Source organism: Salminus brasiliensis, chromosome 9 (assembly GCF_030463535.1).
Source record: "Salminus brasiliensis chromosome 9, fSalBra1.hap2, whole genome shotgun sequence".
In the NCBI taxonomy this organism is placed as follows: Eukaryota; Metazoa; Chordata; class Actinopteri; order Characiformes; family Bryconidae; genus Salminus; species Salminus brasiliensis.
The window spans coordinates 39761297-39781738 of NC_132886.1; the positions used below are offsets into that span (position 1 = coordinate 39761297).

Below are 20442 nucleotides of genomic sequence, written 5' to 3' on the forward strand. Positions count from 1 at the left end.
AGGGAAAAAAAACACTAGTCACCAACATATCAAATGTTTTATTAACGTATCAGTGTCCGATTTGGCTGTGTCCCAGGAAGCAGTTATCCATGTGAAATATGACTGAGCTTTGGGAGCTCCTGCTGTGCTCCCAAAGATGCACATACAGTGTACAGTATGTGTTACATGTAGGCCCAAACAGAGCTCTGCAGAATGAGCCCATGATTATAATTGCTCTGTGATACTGAGAAGCCAGAGAAGATCCCAGAGGTAGGTCCAACATTCCCCAATCCTCAATCAATCCCTTCAGCCTCCTTTCATAAAGTTCCCTTAAGCCCTACAATGTCCGGTTCCACACACGTTCTTCGTACCTAAGGGATCCCGGCAATGGCGCCGCTCCCGCTTGCACTGTGAACGAATTACGAACATCGAGAAACGAAAGAGAGCAGCTAGATGCTTCAGTCCCAGCCTCCCGGCGTTTTTCGCTACTTAGAGGGGAGGCTGCACATCAGGCACTGTCTTCTCAGGCCCAGTCAGGTCTGAGCGAGTCTAGACGTTAGTCTCAAGGCCGTTCATGTCGATGGTGCAGTGGTCCAGGTCCTTGTACTCCCTCTTGTGATGGTGTGAAGATTTCTTCTTCTCGGCCGGCCTGATGCCCTCTTCCAGCTGCATGAGGCGAGCCACGTCCGGAGAGAGAGGCTCCTGTATCCTGGGGCATCGAGGAGAAGGCTGGAAGCAGCCGTTTTTCTGGTAGGACATCATCTGCTGGATGCTGATCATGGGCTTGGTTTCACAAATGAGCGGGATCTATGCGTGAGAACGTCAGGAGAGGAAAAGTGCAATGAACTGTAATGTCCAGAACTGTCATCCTAGCTAACGTAAACCAGGATTGGTTCCCAGCTATGATCTCCACTCCAACTCACTTGATCTACCCAATCAGCTACTTAAAAAGTCCAGGACCAAGGCTGGGAACCACAGCGCTACAGTATCTCAACACTGGACACCGAAGTTCTTCGTGTTCTACATGGGTCTTACCTCTTCACCTTCCTTTATAAAGTCTTTCCTGCATATGTGTGCCATGATCCCTGTGGCCAGAGCATCACCCATCACGTTCACCATCGTCCTGAACCGGTCCCTGAAACACAAATAGATGTTCAGCCTGGTCAATAGGTTCTGTGAGATCCACATGGACTGCTCATCCAGTGCCTGTGGAGGAGGCTGGTAATATTTGAGACGTGTTCAGGGCAATACTGTCTAGACTGGTCATCCAGAAATGAACTGGACTGCAAAATGGACTGCCGCTCTACTGGCATTTTAGGTACTCACAAGGCCCAGTCCACCGCGATTATGAGTGTGATGTCATCTGTGGGTAGCCCCACCGAGGTCAATACAATCACCATGGTTACCAATCCAGCCTGAGGAATTCCTGCAGCGCCAATGCTGGCCGCTGTGGCTGTGATGCTGGTAAAAGAGAGCCAAAGAAAGTATTTCAAATTTAGGTTCTAGTCAGCACAGTCAAGTTGACTTCTAACTAGAGGTGCGCCGATCTGATGCTCAGTATTGGTATCTGTGTAATACTGGCCAAACTCACTGGATTGGAAAATAATTGTAAAGAAAATTGAAAGTATAATCGGGACCATTACCCTAAACTATGACGTAAAAGCATGGTTCAGGCCTACGTGTCAATATTCTAGGCTTCATAACTCAGCATCAGTGTAGCAAGCGGCAATACTTACCCTATCTAACCATGTTTTTATAGCCAAGCAACAACTCCAACTGCTGATGTGGTGAAGTAATGTATGATCAATACATGGTCAAATTTGTACAAATATATGAATCTTATATTCAGACATATTTAAGAACCCTGCCATCACCTGAAATTAACAGGGTGTGTGTGACTGTGTCTCATAAATTCTTTTACATTTTTAGGTTAATAAGAAAATTATGTCAAACAATCAAAAAGTCATGCAAAACTGGCCTAGGGGTCTGTGGGCTAAAAGATGAAAAAAGATGGATTCGTATTGCGTGGTATCATGCCACCCCTACTTTTTTCGTTGTTTGTTTTGTTTGTTTTTGTCGAATTGTTCACGTTCATAACTACCCCTAAGCTCTTGACACTAGAAGGTAAGGAAAACGGACACCTGTGCCAGCCACCTTCACGAGATGAGGGACGAGAGCACGGCCAATTGTGCTGTCCTGGACTCCGGCTACTGATGGCAAAGTGGCATGGCTCGGGATTCGGCCCTAGTGGCAGCGTCATAGACCGCTGAGCCACTCGGAGCCCCTGATCAGCTTGAAACTTTTGAACACAGAGTATGACGACATAATGCGTCAAAACTAAAAGCTGAAGACCCAGAATTAACGCCGGCAGCGTTTTCTATAAACAACAATAACGGGAGAAGGTGCTCTGACAGGATGAACGAGTAACACAGCATCTCATATGGATTTCACACTGCAATAACAGGCTGGCTAAGCCTACAATCAGTCCTTCAGCACTGTATTTCTGTCACCAAAGCAAAGCACGGCCAGTGCAGCGGGCCACCGAGGGATGAATTAGGTTCTGAAAGATCCTAAAGGTTTTACTCTCGGGTCAGTAAACGAGCGAGGAATGGTAAATGCGCTTCGGTCTTGCGATTCCGAATGAGTCGCCTGGCAAAATCGATTGATTGAAGGTGAATGGGACAGCAAGTTCGGACAGCGGACGTACCTAATGGTAATGATCTGTCCGAAGTCCAGCTCGTAGTTGTTGACCTGAGCGATGAAGATGGCTGCCACGGCCTCGTAGAGTGCCGTGCCGTCCATGTTTATGGTGGCACCCACAGGCAGCACGAAGCGGATGATGCGCCGGTCGATGTGGTTATTCTCCAGGAGGCACTTGAAAGTGATAGGCAGTGTGGCAGAGCTGGAGCAGAGCAAATGCGTACAGACTGCTAAGAGGCAAACACTTCATCTAGAGGAGCACTGAATGAGCTACATTATGTTCCTCAATGCAATGCAGTAATGCAGCACCACCTATTCACCTGGATGAAGTGGCGAGGGAGATGAGCAGAGCCTGTAGGATGCCTCGGATGTAGACAATGGGGCTTTTCTTGGTGATGAAGAAGTACATGGAAGGCAAGATGAAGAGGCCGTGGAGAACAAGTCCCATGACAACGGTGATGGCATAGAAGCCGAGCTTCTTCCCCATCGCCGAGGGGTCGTCCATCTCCAAGATCTTCCCAGCCACCAGGAAAACGATCCCAAATGGGAAATACCTGCGTATCAGACCGAGAATACAGCTGTTAGCGCCGTTCTTTCAGACAGAGACCATCAGTCTGACACACAAACTGTGCACGGCACTAGGATCTTATACGTCTGCTCGTTCCGGCATTGACATGACCAACCCTTACCAGATAACAATGGCTACGATTTTCAGAACAGCTTCATTCAGACTCTGGCAGAAGTTGACCAGGGCACTGCCGTTGGGTCCCATTCTCCCCAGCATGATCCCTAGAAAACAGGCAAGTTGGTACACGGCATGAAGACTTTTTACTGTGGCTATTTTACTGTCCTACTCGGAAGATCCGACTATGGGTGGGCGATATGGTAAAAAATAGTGCAGCATTGACATGTGGACAGAATTCATCGATAGCGTCAGATTCTTAAACACTGCCATTCAGGAACTCTAACAGAGTATAGACATTCATATTTAGAATCTGCTGCAGTTCGTCTAATTAAACAGCACTAACTACACTCACTGTAATGAAATGTGCAGTTGGTCAGTGTTCTATAAGCGCTAATGACTAGGCCTCATTGACTTTTCGTACAATAGAAGGTGAGCATTGACGTTACACCCCTGAGACATGTTACTCGAAGCAAATAGCTGTTTTTGCCTAAAGATCTGCAGAATTCCAGACAGAAAGTTCGGAATAGTTCCTTTTGACCCCCAAAAAAGTGCCAAAGTCGCAAATTCCACAGCAACCATATGTTTTATGTATTTGCAATATTTTAATATTTTTATATTACAATTCCAAGTCTAAATATTCTTAATTATCGAAAGCACATTGCTCTTTAAAAGGATGTAACTACATTAATATGATATTATATTATCATTATAACAGGGGCATAAAAAGTATAAAACATTGTCACAATTATTTATGGCACAATTAATGTTATAATAATAATAATATTAATAACTATAAGACGTTATCAAGTCAGGCTTACAACCCAGCTAACATGCCCAACTGAGGACCAGACGTTTTGTTCTCGGGTTCCACGTTGGCCACACATTTGGATGCCCACCAAGGTCAGTGATGGATCCAGAACAGGTTAACACTGCACATAAGGCCTAGATGGGACCCATGTGAGATTCAGGTGGGACGGGGCCCATTTGGGAAGCTCCACTCAACTGGGTCCCAGTAACCTAAGTATGTACCATCCTACTCAGAGCAGCCAATGCCCACCCGGAACCCACCTAGCCCACGTTGTGAGCATGTTGGCTGGGTAACAATCTCCATGATATGCCTAGGAAAGTGTTTGCTGTGCATCACGGTGATGAAGTCACCTTGCCCACCCACAGGATGCTGCCTATACTTTGTAGAACCCTGCAATGCAGTTCACGTCCTGAGTGCCTGAATGCGCTACTGAGCTACAAAACAAGGACAATCGTTCATCACCCTCGAAGACAACCTTGTGTTTACATTCATTAGTGCTTGTTTGAGGGACTCTGAGTGATCAGGAGCTGGAATGATGAGGATACAGCATTGCAGCATTCACATACAGCGTGATCTCCGATCCACACATGGTGCCTGTTAATTTTCCAGCTTTGTAAAAACACGTGAATCTCTCTTCGTCTCATTTCGGGCGGGTTTGACAAACAGCCAGCTGTCACGATACGACGCACGACTGATGAAATGTGTCATATGAAAAATGGTGTTTCATTTCTGAATGGCAGAGGTGCAATGTCTCCGGAGGACTCTTTCGAGAAAGTGACTCACCAGCATGTGTTCGCAGCTCAGCATTTGGGTTCATGAAAGAAAAAGGGCTCGAGGACTCGAGTACGAAGCTACTGTTGATGAGTCAGTCCCTGAGAATCAGTGAAGCTATCTCTGCGAGGCAGATCGAGGGGGACAGCCCAAGAGAGGTCGGCCGCAACTGCCTTTCTTTCTAGTGGAGAAAAGTTTAGGGATGCTAGCAAGGCATTCACTCACCCATCGTGGCAGAGAAGATGACGATACCCAGGACGTTCATGCCATCGCTGGTGCCCGGGAGTGTTCTGAAAACCACGTCCGGAGGTGGCGTCAGGTCCAGAGAAAAGTTCTGGATGTCGGTTCCGTTGTCGTCCTGGATGCCGTAGATGAAAATCCGCCTGGTGGTGGTCTCCATTATGTCCTGGCTGACTGTGGGCCTGGGCTTCAAGATGGGGATGCTCTTGGTGCGATACTGCCAAAAACAAAAGACAGTACACTACATGTCCAAATGTTTGTGGACAGGACAGTCCTTCTAATGAATGCATTCAGCTACTTTACATTACACTCATTGCTGAGACAGATGTACAAACGCTGTAAACTCTGTAGTACTGAGAAGTGTTGCCAATAGAATAGGACTCTCTGGAGTAGATCAACATGAACCTATTGGTGCCATGCCTAACGCCAGGCGTGGGCTATAGAGGGGTATAAAGCCCCCAGCATTGAGCTGTGGAGCAGATGGATGGTGCTCCATACAACTACTTTTGGGATTAGTTGGGGAGTTGGGATGGGAGATGAGGTCGGGTTTGTGATCTTTCAACATTTTAACCTCACTAACACACACGCTTGTCGCGGTCAGTCAATCAGTGCAGCCACTCGAATCCTCACAGCAATGCTCCTCCAAAAAAGCAGAAAGCCTTCTTCCCTGGACAGTGGAGACAGTCCTAACAGTCCTACTCCTAACAAAAGCAGGATCAGCTCTTTTTAATACCCTTGATTTCAGAAGAAACAGTGAATGAGTCGGTGTCTCAATACTTTTGTCCATATAGCCTGACATAGGTTCGCAAGTTCGATATCCAGTGGTGCTGCAGACATTCCTGGCTGGGGGTTGCAGAAAGATAAAATAAGGGGAAAATAAGAGCTGGATGGCCCTCCCATATATCCCCCCCCCCCCCCCCCCCCCTTCACCAGTAGCTTTTTCCATGACTCGTCTTTGAGAGACTTGCTTATTGTCATGAAAGCATTTCTTGCTTGCTTTGCAGATGCACCATCCAGACATCCAAGACAGAGTTGTCTTGTCCACCAAATTACTACCTACACTGTGTGTGTGTGTGTGTGTGTGTGTGTGTGTGCGTGTGTGTGTAATGACACGCTGAAAGTGACTGTACGACTGCACTAAAGACACGTGAGTGTTTGGAGTCCACTCTACCAGCTCTCAGTTAATTGCATGGTGTGCATTCAGAACACAGGCTGGAAAAAGGACCGACCTCTAGTTTCTCAGAAACCCAGATGCACTTTGGATAGTTTAAAATGCCCCCCCCCTCAGCCTAAAGCCCTTCATACTGTGCTTTCTGAACACGCAACTGTGCTCCGCATCTCCATTTTCCACCTTATTAATGCAATCTAGACTTCCTTTACAGAGGTTGAGGAACTTTTCTTTTTATTTATTTTTTTGATCAAATATTACCCTTTATTCTTAAGTTCGTACTGCCAATTAACCCCCCCCCCCCCCCCCCCATTCGTAGCCCCCCTAGCACTAGCAATGTGTATGGATAATGTGAATAGATAATATGGCATATATGGCTTTTAAGGATTGTATGGCCTGTTTTGACTGTCTGGACTGGGGTGGGGGGGGGGGGGGGGGTACACTGACAACTCTTTTATTAACATAAAGACGTTTGTACCAGGTTTTTTTTTTTGGACAATCGCTAAACCTCAACATTCTGGTAAATGTTAAAAAATTACATTTAAAAGAAGAAGACAGAAATCTCAGTCCTTTGAATCAGCTTAGGGACTTCAGCCACCATTAAGCAGTATCTTAAATTAACTCACCTGCTGAAATGTCGCTTGGACCAGGTTGGCAGGGAACATGTTGCTAAAGGAAGAAGGAGAAAACGTTATTCTTCAGAGAGGCAGAATAGAAAACTAAATTCTCTGTTAAACTAAATATTGTTTAGCAGTTGATTCTGTCCGTCTGTAAGGTCGCTCCAAACAGAATAAAGATTGCACATTTAAATTATACAACTCAACACAACTCACACTTCTAAACATTAATAAAACATTAATTATGGAATTCTTAGCCATTATCAGAACTTCCTAAGCTGGGAAGCTGAGCTACATTTTACGCATTTTATACAAACTTCTTCTGTACGTATGGCCTCCCTGCTTACTTTAAAGCCTTCAGTTAAAAGAAGAATCTATACGAGGAGGAAGAACCACTAAGAGGACCCAAGACTCAAAAGAAGAATCCTCAACCAGAGGAAGAACCGCTATAAAACATCAAGACACAAAAGGAGAACCACCTTAGAAGTATGAGGAAGAACCTCTGAAAGGAACCAAGACTCAAAAGGAGAAACTCTCAAAGACCATCAGCAAGAACCAGAGAGAAACCCAGACGCAAAACAGGAAACTTACTATGAGCATAAGGAAGAACCTATGAGAGGAACCAAGGCTCAAAAGAAGAACTTCAACCAGAACATGAGGAAGAACTGCTATAAAACATCAGGACGTAAAAGGAGAACCCACATAAGAGCGTAAACACTGAGAGGAACTCTCGAAGAGTACAAGAAGGACCATGGAATGGAACCAAAACTCAAAGAAGAGTCTCCTTATAGAGCATAGAGTGGTTCTTCCACTGAGAGAAACTTAGGCTCAAATGGAGAAACGGTGGAAGCATGAGCATTAACCACTAAGAAGAACCAAGACTCAAAGGGAAAACCTCATTAAGAGCATGAGGAAGAACCAGGAACCAAGACTCAGAAGAAGAACCTCAATAAGAGATTAAGGAAAAACGACCAGGACTCAAAGCGAGAACTTTTTTAAGAGCATGAGAAAAAAAAACACCCATAAGGAGAACTTCCATCTGAGCCTAAGGAAGACCCACGTTAAGGACCCAAGACTCAAAATGAGAACCTTAATAAGAGTATGAGGAAGAACTAATGGGACGAACTACAACTCAAAAGGAGATTCTCTATAAGGGCATGAAGGAAGGGGGAACCAAGGAGAACCTCCATCAGAGCTTGAGGAGTAGCCAAGGCTTAAAAGGAGAACCTCAATAAGAGCATGAGGATGAACAAATGGGAGGAACCAAGACTCAAAAGGAGTATGAGCATTGGGGAATCAAGAGTGTAATGCAGTCGTGACACCAGCAGTCACTGGAAGCAGTGGGTATGAAGTTCACTATGGGTGCAGATTGATGGGTGTAGACGTGCCACCATTGGTTGATGGTTGAAGAATAATGCTTGTACCTCCTAACTGTTTGGCACTGGGTCAATTCCTGGATCAAACTGGAGGCTTGTGTTTTTCACCAGGCCACACTGCTAACCCTTTTCCCACTGATAACTGAAGGCATAGCACAGCTGAACCCAGAAGTTCAGTAAGTCCACAGGCATCTCCTCCATGAAGGCCATATGGTTCAGATGAGCAGTAATTAGGTCCTGGCTTATACTCTGGGCACACGCTCCCGTGACACGGGGCTGCGCTCCACCACAGACAATCACGCGACAGGTGGGACAGGACACGTATGTTCATCACCACCACCGCAAGGCAAAGCCACGTCTAAGCCGCCTCTTCTGATAGGGCCCTTTGAAAGGCTGCCTTCGTGCCTTAAACTCTTAACCTCCTCTCTCCAGCTGGAAGCTACATAATCCTCCACATTTCAGGATGCACAGCACGCTGAGCCTGAGGCTGCATACGGTGCCCTCACCTTTTGTGGCCTCATAAAAGTCTTGTGTGTGTGCTTGCAAACATTTCATTAAGTGCAGTGGAGGAGCTGGGCTACCCAACAAGAGCTACAGTGGGCTACACAGCTTGGTTTCTGTAACTGTGTTCCTTAAGAGAGGATCTGGTCCAGGCCTTTCTTTTTCGGGTCTTCCTATGAGGTTCCCTCAAAAAGGGTCAAACTCTCTTGGGCTATCCAAGCTGTCCCAGGGTCTAATGACTTCAGGAAGTGAGCATGCTAGCATGTCCTACTGACCGACTGGAACACTGACACAATGACCCCAGGACTGGGCCAAGGACGAACTCGCCCCCTTCTCGCTCATCTAGCTGTGCTAATTAGCTTAGTCTGAGCGCCAGGCTTCACTTCACTAGAACTCTGGCATGGCCTTCAATTCCAGTGGTAGCTGTCCATGATCAGGAGTGAAGTAACCCACCACTTTGTGATTTTGAGAATGAGGCATTTCCAGTGTATAATTTTTATTATGACTTTATTCTTAATGCTCTTCAGCTTTCTGGGATTATGGAACCGTCTACAGCTCTGTTCATCATCCTGGACACTTTAGACTGTCAGAAATGGTTAAAAACTCAAAACTTCATAATGACTCCAAGAACATGAGGACAAACCACTAAACTTTCTTACACATATATAGGGAATAGGGAATAGGGAATAGGGAAGAACCACTAGGAGGACCCAATACTGACCATTAGATCATGAGGAAGAAATGTTGAAAGGAACCAATACTCAAAAACTGGCCTCCATACTGGACCTTCCTTTCAATTCCCTCTATTCTACAATGGAACAAATGAGTGTGTCCAGCCTTCTCAACAAAGGCTATTTCTCAAGGATGGCAGAAGTGGTCTTCTCCTATTAGAATGTTGTGAGCGTAGAGGATAACAACACCAGGCCCCATGGCAGCCTAGGGTTTGATTCCCTAGCCAGGCAAGCACACACCACGCTACACCAAGAAGAGCCCTTCTTGGGCAAAACTCCTCGGGCAAAACTCTACATTCTTCTACCTAAAAGAGCATCAGACCAGTGCTGTAGACGTAGGAAGATCTCATGTTTATCTTCATCTCAGGCTTATCCTCCAGGAACAGCTCTGAATCGTTCAGTAACTACTACGAAAGCAGCCATTATAACCTCCTGTGATTATCAGAGTAAGGAACGGAAGTCTGGAATTGTCAGTGAAGGGAAAGGAAGGTGTGGCGATGAGATTTGTTGTTTTTACCGGATGAGGTCCAGCAGCGCATCCGCTGAGCTCATGATCGGCTTGCCGCTGTCCTCAGAGTCCTCCTTCTGCGCTGCCCCGCCGGGATGGATGATGATGACCATGACGATGCCCACTACCACGGCCACGAAGGTGGTCCACAAGTAGTAGGAGATGGTCATGATGCCCAGCCGACTGGAGCACTTGGCGTCTAGGGCTGCGAGACCAGACATCAGACTGCGAAAAGGGAATAGGGAATCATTAGAGATTCACACAGACGTTTACTGTGACACTTTTCTCGGCCAGTTCATTTAACGGAAAACCTCTCTGTTAGAGCGTTGTTGAGGTCGGGATGTTGGATGATCACCACCCTACCTCATCTTCCATCTCAACTGCCCCCCCAGCTCATCCCAAAATCATTAGAGAGACCTATTCTTTTGGCAGTACTTTTCTACAGGAACTAGACATTGACTAGACAAGACTAGACACTAGCTGAATGCTGAATTAGAAGGGGTGTCTGCAAACATTTGGATTCTCTGTCCAGTTGGGATGTGCAGATTGACCGTGGAGTAGTTACTCAATACACCATGTGGCCCTAATATTCTAATAGCCATGTATGGTTGATTTGACAGGCACATAGCCCCCTCCGGACCCTCACTTCCTATCTCCCTGGCAACAAGCAACAAATCTTTAATCAGTTGAAGAAGAAGCCAGCTTTTCCTTTCTTCACTGAAACCCATCACCACTTCTTTTGCAACAACCTGGTGCTGAGGAACGTCACAGATGTCTTCAAGTTTTATAAAAGAAACCGCAATCACCAAAATGTTCCTCAAGACTGTCCAGACGCCAGCTGGTGGCTGCTCTGCTCGGCGAAGGAGCACAGAGGAAAGGGTCTTGGCTTGATGCAGACCACCTGCACTGCACAGCTACATGTTGTTCTTGCTCTAAAACACCATGCTGAGCTCCAAAGGGCCTTGATAACTAGTTAGTGATTGCACTAAAGTATGGTAAAGTGTAGTTGGCCTACAGGAGAACAGTTGGGAAACACTGGCTTAGAGATGTATTAAGTAGATCCAAAGCACAGCGGGTCCTTCTGTTGCTCATCTTCCTCACAAGCATCAGACTGGCATCCACATGCATTAAGCAAGTCCTGCATACCTCAAATAATGGTTGCTGGTTCCTGCAATCTGAAGCAACCAGTAAACCAAGCTGGCCCAAGTTCCCAAATTGGATTTTAGAATGCCTCAAGGATGTTATTTCCCAGATGCAGGAGCCCTGCGGCCCATCTGCCCATCAGTTTTGTATTGGGGTTGCTCCCAGAAGGTCTTGATCTTTACCTAATAGCTAATAGACTCATGTCTAGAGATGGAAAACTCCTCTGAGCTGCCCAGGCAGTTGGTCATGCTGCCTGAAATCAGTAGCCGGAGCCCGGGAGAGCACAACTGGCCTCTCTGTGTGATACTGGCCGGCACAGGGGTCTGCAAGCCAATGCATCTGAGCTGTGTACCTGCTGCTTTCCTCCGAGGGGGAGTTAATGGGCATTTCTCCGTCCAGCAACGTGCCTAGACTGGGAAAGGACCCAGAGTTTAGCCTGTGGGGTTACCCCAGGCGTTTCTGGGGTAAAATGGGAGATTCACAGCATGATGGTGCTTCTGAGAAATCTGCTGGAATTGCGTGACCCCGGCATGTCAACATGGAGCAGGATCTCTTGTGAGGCCCGACCCTCCAGAGTGCCCGCAACCTGTTAATTGCCCGCTATTAAATGAATAAGGATCTGCATTTAGTGCCTCCAGAGCGTGGCATAAGCAGTGGATTGAAGAGAATTCAACTAATAGACATAACGATTTTCTCAAATTCATCAACAAGCCGTGACGCTGGTCCAAGCAGCACGTTCAACACCCACTGAGAGAAATGCACAGGATGTAGAGCATCCATTAAACTAAACAGTGCACATTTTACAAAAGGAGACGACTTCAGCTATAGAGACAAGGCCATTGAAATAAATACGAAGCGTCTGAGGGCGCTGCGATGCCTGCAGATAAAGTCGACCAGTGAGTGTATTCTTATTTCTTTGAATGCTGCATTGTTTGAGACACAAAACAGCCCGAAGGCTCACAGCAGACGACCGGCAATGCAGGGAAGCCATTGAAATGCTGTATCACGCACTGTTGAAGCACAATGCAGCCCCAGCAGGAACTCGCTAACCATGTTCCTTCATGCAGTGGCGGTCCTCTGCAGTTTAGACGCTCCCTGTTTTGGGGCAGCCCATGAAGCAGCGTGTCGGTGTCGGTCACACACCCCGCAGGCATTCATAGCCCCAATATCCTCGTGCAGCGCCATCCGCAGGAGCCTGAAGTTACTACCACTATCAATACGCAAGGTGACGCATCAGGTCTCCTTTGTGTCGCTGAAACAGCTCTGACCTGTCAAGGCATGGACTCCACAAGAGTCCAGGGGTACCCATCAGCCTGTCACCGGCTGACCATCACAGTTTGGCCGTGCTGATAACGAAGCTCACGCTCAACCTTCAACATCATCCCCAGAGCTGCAGTGGCCGGTCAGTTCAACCGTGCCTATAGTCCAAGTACAGGCAGCGTATGAGAGTGATGTCAGAGGCTGGATTAGGTTTGACGCTGTCTAACCCAGCATGTGTTCCTGGTATGGCCTGGCAGCAGGAGTTTTGGACCATCTGGAGCTTACTGGGTGCACCACGTTGTTACAAGAGCATTACTTTAATCTCAGTACTTCTCACTGTATGTACATATTACCCTTTAAAACCCACTCCTACGCTATATGGACAAATGTATTGGGACACCTGCTCATTTGCTGTATCTTCTGAAATCAAGGGTGTATTACAAAGAGCTTATCCTGCTTTTGTTGGAGTGGGTCTCTACTGTGTAGGAGCATAGCTGAAAGGATGCTCAAGAGGGTTAGTGAGGTCAGGATGTTGAATGATCACCACCCCACCTCATCATTCCCAACTCCCCACCAAACTAATCCCAAAAGTATTGGATGGAGCACCACCATCTTTCCAGAGAAGACAGTTCCATTCAATTTTATCAGGCAGCAGCAGAGTCATACAATCGTGTTAGGGTATAGTTGAATTCAGACAATTTTGTTGGGCTATAGTCTGAGGTTTTGGGGGCACAACCAGTTTCAGATTTTTAGCACTACACTGGTGTTCAAACAGACGTTGGGACAGAGTTCTGTAGGACGACAGCGAGTTTTTCCTTGGACATTGAAAAGGTCTAAAGGTCTAAAGAACCTTTACCAATCTAAGGGTTCACTCTCACTCATTTGCAGCTCTATGACCAACCTGGTTCATGGAAAAGCTCCCCGGACCGAACGTTAGCACCTTGCTTTTTAAAGTGGTTATAACTTCAATTTCCTGTAGACTGGGGTTTCTGGGATCACGTCACACACCCCGCAGGCATTCATAGCCCCAATATCCTCGTGAAGTTACTACCACTATAAATACACAAGGTGACGCATCTCCTCTATGTCGTATTTGAATTTGGATAAAAATGTTAAAAAGTAGTCAGGCCCTAAAGCTTTACAGTGGACGAACTCTGCAGGTCAACCTGCCACACTCATCACTTCTGAACGACCATTTGTGATTGGGTTGGTGTTGTAGAATCGGAGCTATGTTTGGTGTACAGTGTGGTCACTTCCTCTGATTAATTGCACTTGGCTCTACTTCGTTCTCACCGGTGATGGTGGAAGGCCTTGGCTAGAGAGTGTGTGCAGTTGGTTCTCCCAGATTAGCAGTAATTAATGGCTTGACCCTCACGTGCTGATTTCTGCTTGGCTTCAGGCCTTCTTCGTGGCCAAGCATGAACCATTCTGCTATGGAAGCGCATGTGTTTGTGTGTGTGTGTAAGTAACTGTGAAACCGGGTGACTGGAACACTAACCCAGCCCTTCTGTTCAGCATCTATATATGTGTGTGTGTGTGTGTGTGTGTGTGTGTGTGTGTGTGTGTGTGTGTGTGTTGAAGGGCACGGCTCAACTCTGGTCTTTGCTGACACTGGAAATGTAAGTAGCTTAGTTCAGTGAAGCCTTCGGCATGTAATCATTTGGTATGAATGATTTTATCCAATTTCCAGAGTTGTAAGCCGTGAAGCCTTGCTTTTAGACCGAACAGAGCCATTTCCTACACTGCTGGAGGAGCGCACTGTCCTACGCCCTCTCTCCTCCATTGCCCTCGAACAGATGCGGTTAATCTGGTTCAGAAGAGTGCAGTTTGGCATTTTAGCTGCTATAAATGTGTTGAGCTCGAGCTGAACACCGCGTTAATGTGGACATTTACTTCACTACTATACTGAAGAGTTTTTAAAGATGCCCGAGAATGCATTTATTGGGTATTTAGGTTGTTATTTGATGTATAAATAGTGATGAGTATGTCATGAAAAATACTACGATTTAGTTTATCAAGCCTATTTACTACCCTGTTATTTGACCTTAGGATGAAGCATGCTCATTTTCCTTTTACTTTCATTTTTCCTAAAAAAATATTGGACGTTCTGCTTATATTGGCGGGTTTACGGCACCGGTGAGGGCTCACAGAACCCACATATTATAGTATAGGTTTAACTTTCGAATTTAGTACTTCATTAAAAACATAATCTAATGCAGATTTTTTTACATAGATATGAAACAGCCTGTAACATTAAATACATTAATAAAATGTAATGTAATTGTAATGTACTCTGATCCGAGTACCCCAATGCCAGCTGTTGGTCGATACTGCTGAAAACAACACAGCCCCACAACTTAGGTAAACCCTGCTCTTAATGAACACTATTAAGAAACAAGGCTTCTAATGCTAACTCTCCATCCCACCTTAAATAGTGCTGCATTTATTGTGTCCGTTTCAGCGGCAGAATGTAACTGCTGCAGTTTTTAAGGTGGAACGGAGGGTTAGAGTTAGAAGACAGCTTCAGCCTCGTTTTCACTGGTAACGCCAAAATAAGATCCATCAATGAAATTCCTGGACTGGCGCCAATCCAACTGAATTATAAAATTGAACATATTTATCGGACTGAACGTGTCTTTAAATTCTGGGACTTTTTAAGCAGAGAGGATTTCTGACGGATAAACCAAAATTGAAAAACTTAGCTCTCTTACCTGGAGACGACGAGAGGCAGGATGAGCATCTTCAGCATCCTCATGAGCAGCTCTCCAGGAAACTGGAAGTACTTCACCTCCTTTAAAGTGAAAAATACACATTACCCAAGTGAGCAGGATGATGATGATCGAACAGACAATCATTTACAGACAGTGAAAAGAAAGGCTTTCTTAAGACCTGACCCAGAAATAAAATATATACACAAACAGATAAAATATAATAAAAATGAATATAATATAGAAATACAAATGTCAACAAATAAAACTACAATTAATAATAATAATAATAATAATAATAGATATAAATATAAAAAAAATAAAACAAATAGCAACAAAAAAAAGTATGTAAACGTGTAATGTCCATTTTTAGGTGTATAAAACCAAACAGGCTGCCTCACCACCATTTGTATTGTTCTGGCACTTCTGATAAGACAGTTTAATATTTGACATTGCTCGGTATTAGAGTTCATCTTAAAATATATTCGTTGAATGATTGTTAAATGTCGGTTGAATGTAAATGTAGTAACTAATATACATTATCTGATTTATATTTATTAAAATACAGTAAAAAACAGTAACCTGCTATACTATATACATTAATAAAACTAGTATAACTACATTGAGAAAAATGTGTCCGATAACAGGCTGAAAGCAGTGTAACCATACCAGAATAAGTGTGATCGCCAAGATATCAGAGAAGGCAAAAATCAGGCCGACTGATTACGCTTAGAGTGCAGCGACTGATACGGGGCCATACTGTTTCTGCTGGTAAAGCGCTTTATGGGCTGCATTAAAGGGGGAGGGGCTAGCAAAGCTTAAGGCCCGCTGCTTTAGATCAGGATCAGCGCTGACAAACGACTATGCTACATGCTAACGCTAGTCCAAAGCTATACAGCTGGCCTGGGGCCCAGGCATCTGCCGCTGGGACACCTTGCACAGGCCTGGCACGGCCTAAGCTGACCCACCATGTGGCCTGTTCTGAAGGGGCCGGGGGATGCCAGGGGCTCATTGGTAAACATTAAACTGGTGTACTGATCAACAGGGAGGGAGAGAGAGAGAGAAAATATCACTTGGCTGAGGTTAACGAGAACATACTGGTGGTGCCAGATGCCAATCGCCCAAATTAGTCAGTCGAGGATTTCGTTTGTTTTGACTACATTAGAATAAATGTACTTTCGATAAACAGCCCAAGATCTGGTTAGTCATTCAGTTCGCATATGTTGGATGTGGGTGGTTCTAGATGGGGTACAAATCTTGATAAAAGTGTAAAACAAAGTCTGTAATATTGCACATCAGTCCCCAGTCACCGTAACACTACTGATCATAACACCAGTGACTTTGACCCCACTGTCCATAACACCATTGACTATAATACCCCTATCCAAAAGACAACTGTTCGTGACTCCACTGACCGAAACGCCACTAATGGTAACACCACTGTTCATAACATCACTGACTGTAACTACCCTGTCTGGAGGACCACTTTCTGTAACACCTCTGACCTTAACACTACTATCCGTAACACCACTAATAGTAAAAGTACAGACACCACCAGTTGTAACACCACTGACTGTACCACCACTTTCCATAACACCACTGACTGCAATACCACTAGCTGTAACACCAGAAGCTATAACACCACTGGCTGTAACACCACTGTCCGTAACACTACTGACCGCAACATCACTAACCGTAACAACCCTGTCTGGAAGACCACTTTCTGTAACAACTCTGACTGTAACACCAGAAGCTATAACACCACTATCCGCAACACCATTTTCCGTAAGACCACTGATCGCAACACGCCTAACCTTAACACTCATGTCCGTAACACCACTAATAGTAAGAGTACTGACAATAACACCACTGAGCGCAACACCAATGTCTGTAACACTGCTTTCCATAACACCACTGACCACAACACCACTAGCTGTAACACCAGAAGCTATAACACCACCGGCTGTAACACCACTGAGCGCAACATCACTAACCGTAACAACCCTGTCTGGAGGACTACTTTCTGTAACACCTTTGACTGTAACACCCCTAAACTTTACACCACTGTCCATAACACCACTAGAAATAAGAGCTGTCCAGTGTCTGTAACGCAATCACACCACTAACTGCTACACCACTGACCAGAAATAAAATACACATAAGTTACTTTATATCCTCTTTTCCAAGTTTCAGAGGCTTCAGCGTTGCAGGACACCATTTGCTACAGCAATGTTAGACTGACCCGCATGTGAGAAATCAGTACGATTTTGCGGAAGTGCATGAACTGTAACACTGGACACAATAACTGAAAAAGGGTTTAATGAAGGGTTGCCAGGCGTAGTAGCCACTCTTCTGTCTTTTCAAACTTTCCCTTTAGGCCTCCTCCAGCTCCTTGCTTTGTTATGAAGGCTGGGATGAATGCCACCGTGGCTCTAAAAAGCTTTTTAACTGCGTCACAAACAAACTGCCAGTCTGAGAGCAGTCACAGCTTACAACCTTTCATTCATAGATGGCCTTTTTATAGTTATCACTGTGAGGGGTCTCGACTGACCTGTCAAAGAGATTTTGGTTGTTTACAAGAAGAGTCTTTGCATTTAAGATGGCCTGTTAGTTACAAAGAGCCATCACACGCAGTGCCCCTCGATGTGAAGTTGGAGCGATGATGCCAAACAAGCTTAATGTATCACCGCTTGTTTGAGTCGCCTGCCTGCGACATTTCTCAGTTCGGCTGTTATAAAAAGCTCCTGTAGCAAAGCAATCAATCCAGGATGGTATTTTGCTTTAGAGGTAATTGATTTGACTCTCTCATACATTCAAATACTGTCTGCCGGAAACACTTAATGCCATTCTGTTCTGGGAAGCAACAGTTACAACTTTGACAAACTGTAAAAGTCAATTGCACATCCAGTCTGCTGGAGCATCGATGTGGCCCAGCTACACCCTCTTATCCAGCGTACCTTCTGAAATCAAGAGGATTGTCATTTGTCCTCCTTTGCTGCAGTCTGTACAGCCTGTACTCAGCTGAGAAGGCTTTACACTAAATGTTAAAACATTGCAGTGAGGATGAGTGGATTCGGCCACACCAGAACATCAGTAAGGTCAGGTACTGATGTTGGATGATCGATTCATCCACTTCTACCCATCTCAAAGATATTGGTGATATTGAGTTCCATCACTCCATTACAGTCTGTAAGACCACTGGCCATAACACCACTAGCTGTACTACCAGAAGCTTTAACACCTCTAGCTGTAACACCACTGCCCGTAACACCACTGGCAGTAACACCCCTGGCTGTAACACCACTAGCTGTGAGTTGCACCATTGAGCATAATACCAAAAGCTGTACCACCACAGATGGTACCGCCACTGACAGTAGCACCACCAGCTGTACTTCCAGAAGCTGTAACACCACTGAGAGTAACACTACTTACCGTAACATCACTAGCTGTATTGCCTGTAGCTGTAACACCACTGACCGTTACCCCTCTAGTTGTACCACCAGAATCTGTAACACCACTGACTGCACCACCACCAGTTGTAACACCACCAGATGTAACACCACTGATAGTAACACCAGAAGCTGTAACACCACTAGCTGTAACACCACTGACAGTAACACCAGAAGCTGTACCACCACTAGCTGTAACACCAATGACTATAACACAGCCATTTGTACCACCACTAGCTGTAACACCACTGACTGTAACACCACCAGTTGTACCACCACTAGCTGTAACACCAGAAGCTGTAACACTGCTGTCCATCACACCTCTAACCAGTAAACCACTGACCAGAATACCACTGACTGTTGAACATTATCAGTCGATCATCAGCTAGATGGTGTATAAAGCCCCCCAGCACTGGGCTGTGTATTTTTCTATCCCATCTGATCGGCTTTGGGCATGGTGACCTTCGTGTCATGTGTGGCTGCTCCAGAGCGTCCAGTTCTATTGGTCAAGGATTTTCTATGCTTGAATTCATTTACAACCACCAACTCTTTAACACTGGCCAGCTTCAGTGGATGTTCATGATTGACCACTAATCCTCTCTGGCCAACTGGACGGCTGCCTTTCTTGAGTCACAATCACGGAAACTGTGATGGACTTCACTGTTTCTTCTGAGGTTTATAAACAATACCATGGTTTGTTTTTTTTATTTTTATTTCTGCATAATTAAACTGTTAAGATTTAAGAAGTCAGAGCAGGTTTGGCGTGAAACGCTCCAATCTAGAGAAACTGTTCACAGTGGTGGGGAATAGAACCAGACATCTGAAGAGATTAACGCCTCCAAAGGCTTCCTCCCAGAACGTTATTACAGCAGATGGTTATGAGGCCTGAGACACTGATTTACCATAGGTTTAAGAAGATCCATTGATGGTGGAGGGATACATACAGGGCGTCAAGATGAAAAATAGTCCCCAGAGAAATTGTACTTGGAACTCAGATTCATCCCCTTGTTCCTATGACAGCCACTGCAAAGAAGTCCGGGTTGTGAAGTTTCTCTGCACTGCAACTACCCATTTGATTGACCAATAACTGCAGACACCTCAACTACCGAATTATGCAAACTTGTGGAACTCCCTATTTTGCAGGTTCACTAGAATACGTCTTGGTTCCTGACCTTGTTAGCAGGAAACGTTCAACAAGTGTTCAGAGGTTTAGAGGAGAAGGACCTTCTTTGGGACAAGATTGGTCCAAGGGTATCCGATTCTCAGTCCAGCACAATTTGATGACCTCCCTGCTTCAACACCACACCTCCTGCCAAGTTTAGTAGAAGGCCACCGTTGGAGCAACAAAATGTGCTGGACACTGGCATCCAAGGCCAGAACCGGACACCACAGGAGTAGCAGAGAGTGAGGAGAACCCAAAGACTGACCTGCTCGGAGAGGTGTTTGGAGCGCAGGAAGAATCCCAGCAGGCAGCCCACCACCACGGCCATCACCGACATGATGAGGAGGCCATTCTGCTGGCACACGTTCTTCACCCGGCCCCATGCTGCACCGAGAGCCATGGTGATGAGTCTCCACGTCCCGCCGCACGTTCACTCAGCCATGCACTCGACCCGGCTCAACGGGCCAAGGGAGGAGGTTCAAGAAAGATGACCTGAGAGAAGAGAAGAGAAGTGCCTGCTGGAGAAGGTGTTTTTTTTTTTATTATTTACGGCCCTTTTAGAAGGACACTGTTGGTCGCAAGTCCACTGTTGGTCACTCCTGCCAAGAATAAAGCCCATTACACTGTAGCACAGTT

General features: G+C 45.6%; 1 protein-coding gene across 1 annotated transcript; it reads right to left on the reverse strand.

Annotated features, from left to right (window-relative positions):
* Window positions 1–528: 528 nt before the first annotated feature.
* slc1a7a (solute carrier family 1 member 7a) lies at window positions 529–20206 on the reverse strand. The gene is made up of 11 exons (XM_072688417.1): window positions 20072–20206; window positions 15199–15278; window positions 10094–10309; window positions 6978–7020; window positions 5169–5400; window positions 3369–3468; window positions 3000–3233; window positions 2687–2881; window positions 1306–1440; window positions 1015–1114; window positions 529–786 (listed from the first exon to the last, which is right to left on the reverse strand). Exons 1-11 carry the CDS (start codon window positions 20204–20206, stop codon window positions 529–531), a joined length of 1728 nt encoding a protein of 575 aa, XP_072544518.1.
* Between the last annotated feature and the right edge of the window lie 236 nt (window positions 20207–20442).

Excerpts from the sequence above, each read along its gene's own strand:
- slc1a7a (XM_072688417.1), bottom strand. The coding sequence starts at position 20,206 with ATGGCTCTCGGTGCAGCATGGGGCCGGGTGAAGAACGTGTGCCAGCAG. Across the intron at positions 7,021-10,093 it reads GCGCTGCTGGACCTCATCCG|CAACATGTTCCCTGCCAACC; the intron begins GTAAAAACAACA and ends TTCTTCCTTTAG. Across the intron at positions 2,882-2,999 it reads TCCCTCGCCACTTCATCCAG|CTCTGCCACACTGCCTATCA; the intron begins GTGAATAGGTGG and ends GCTCTGCTCCAG.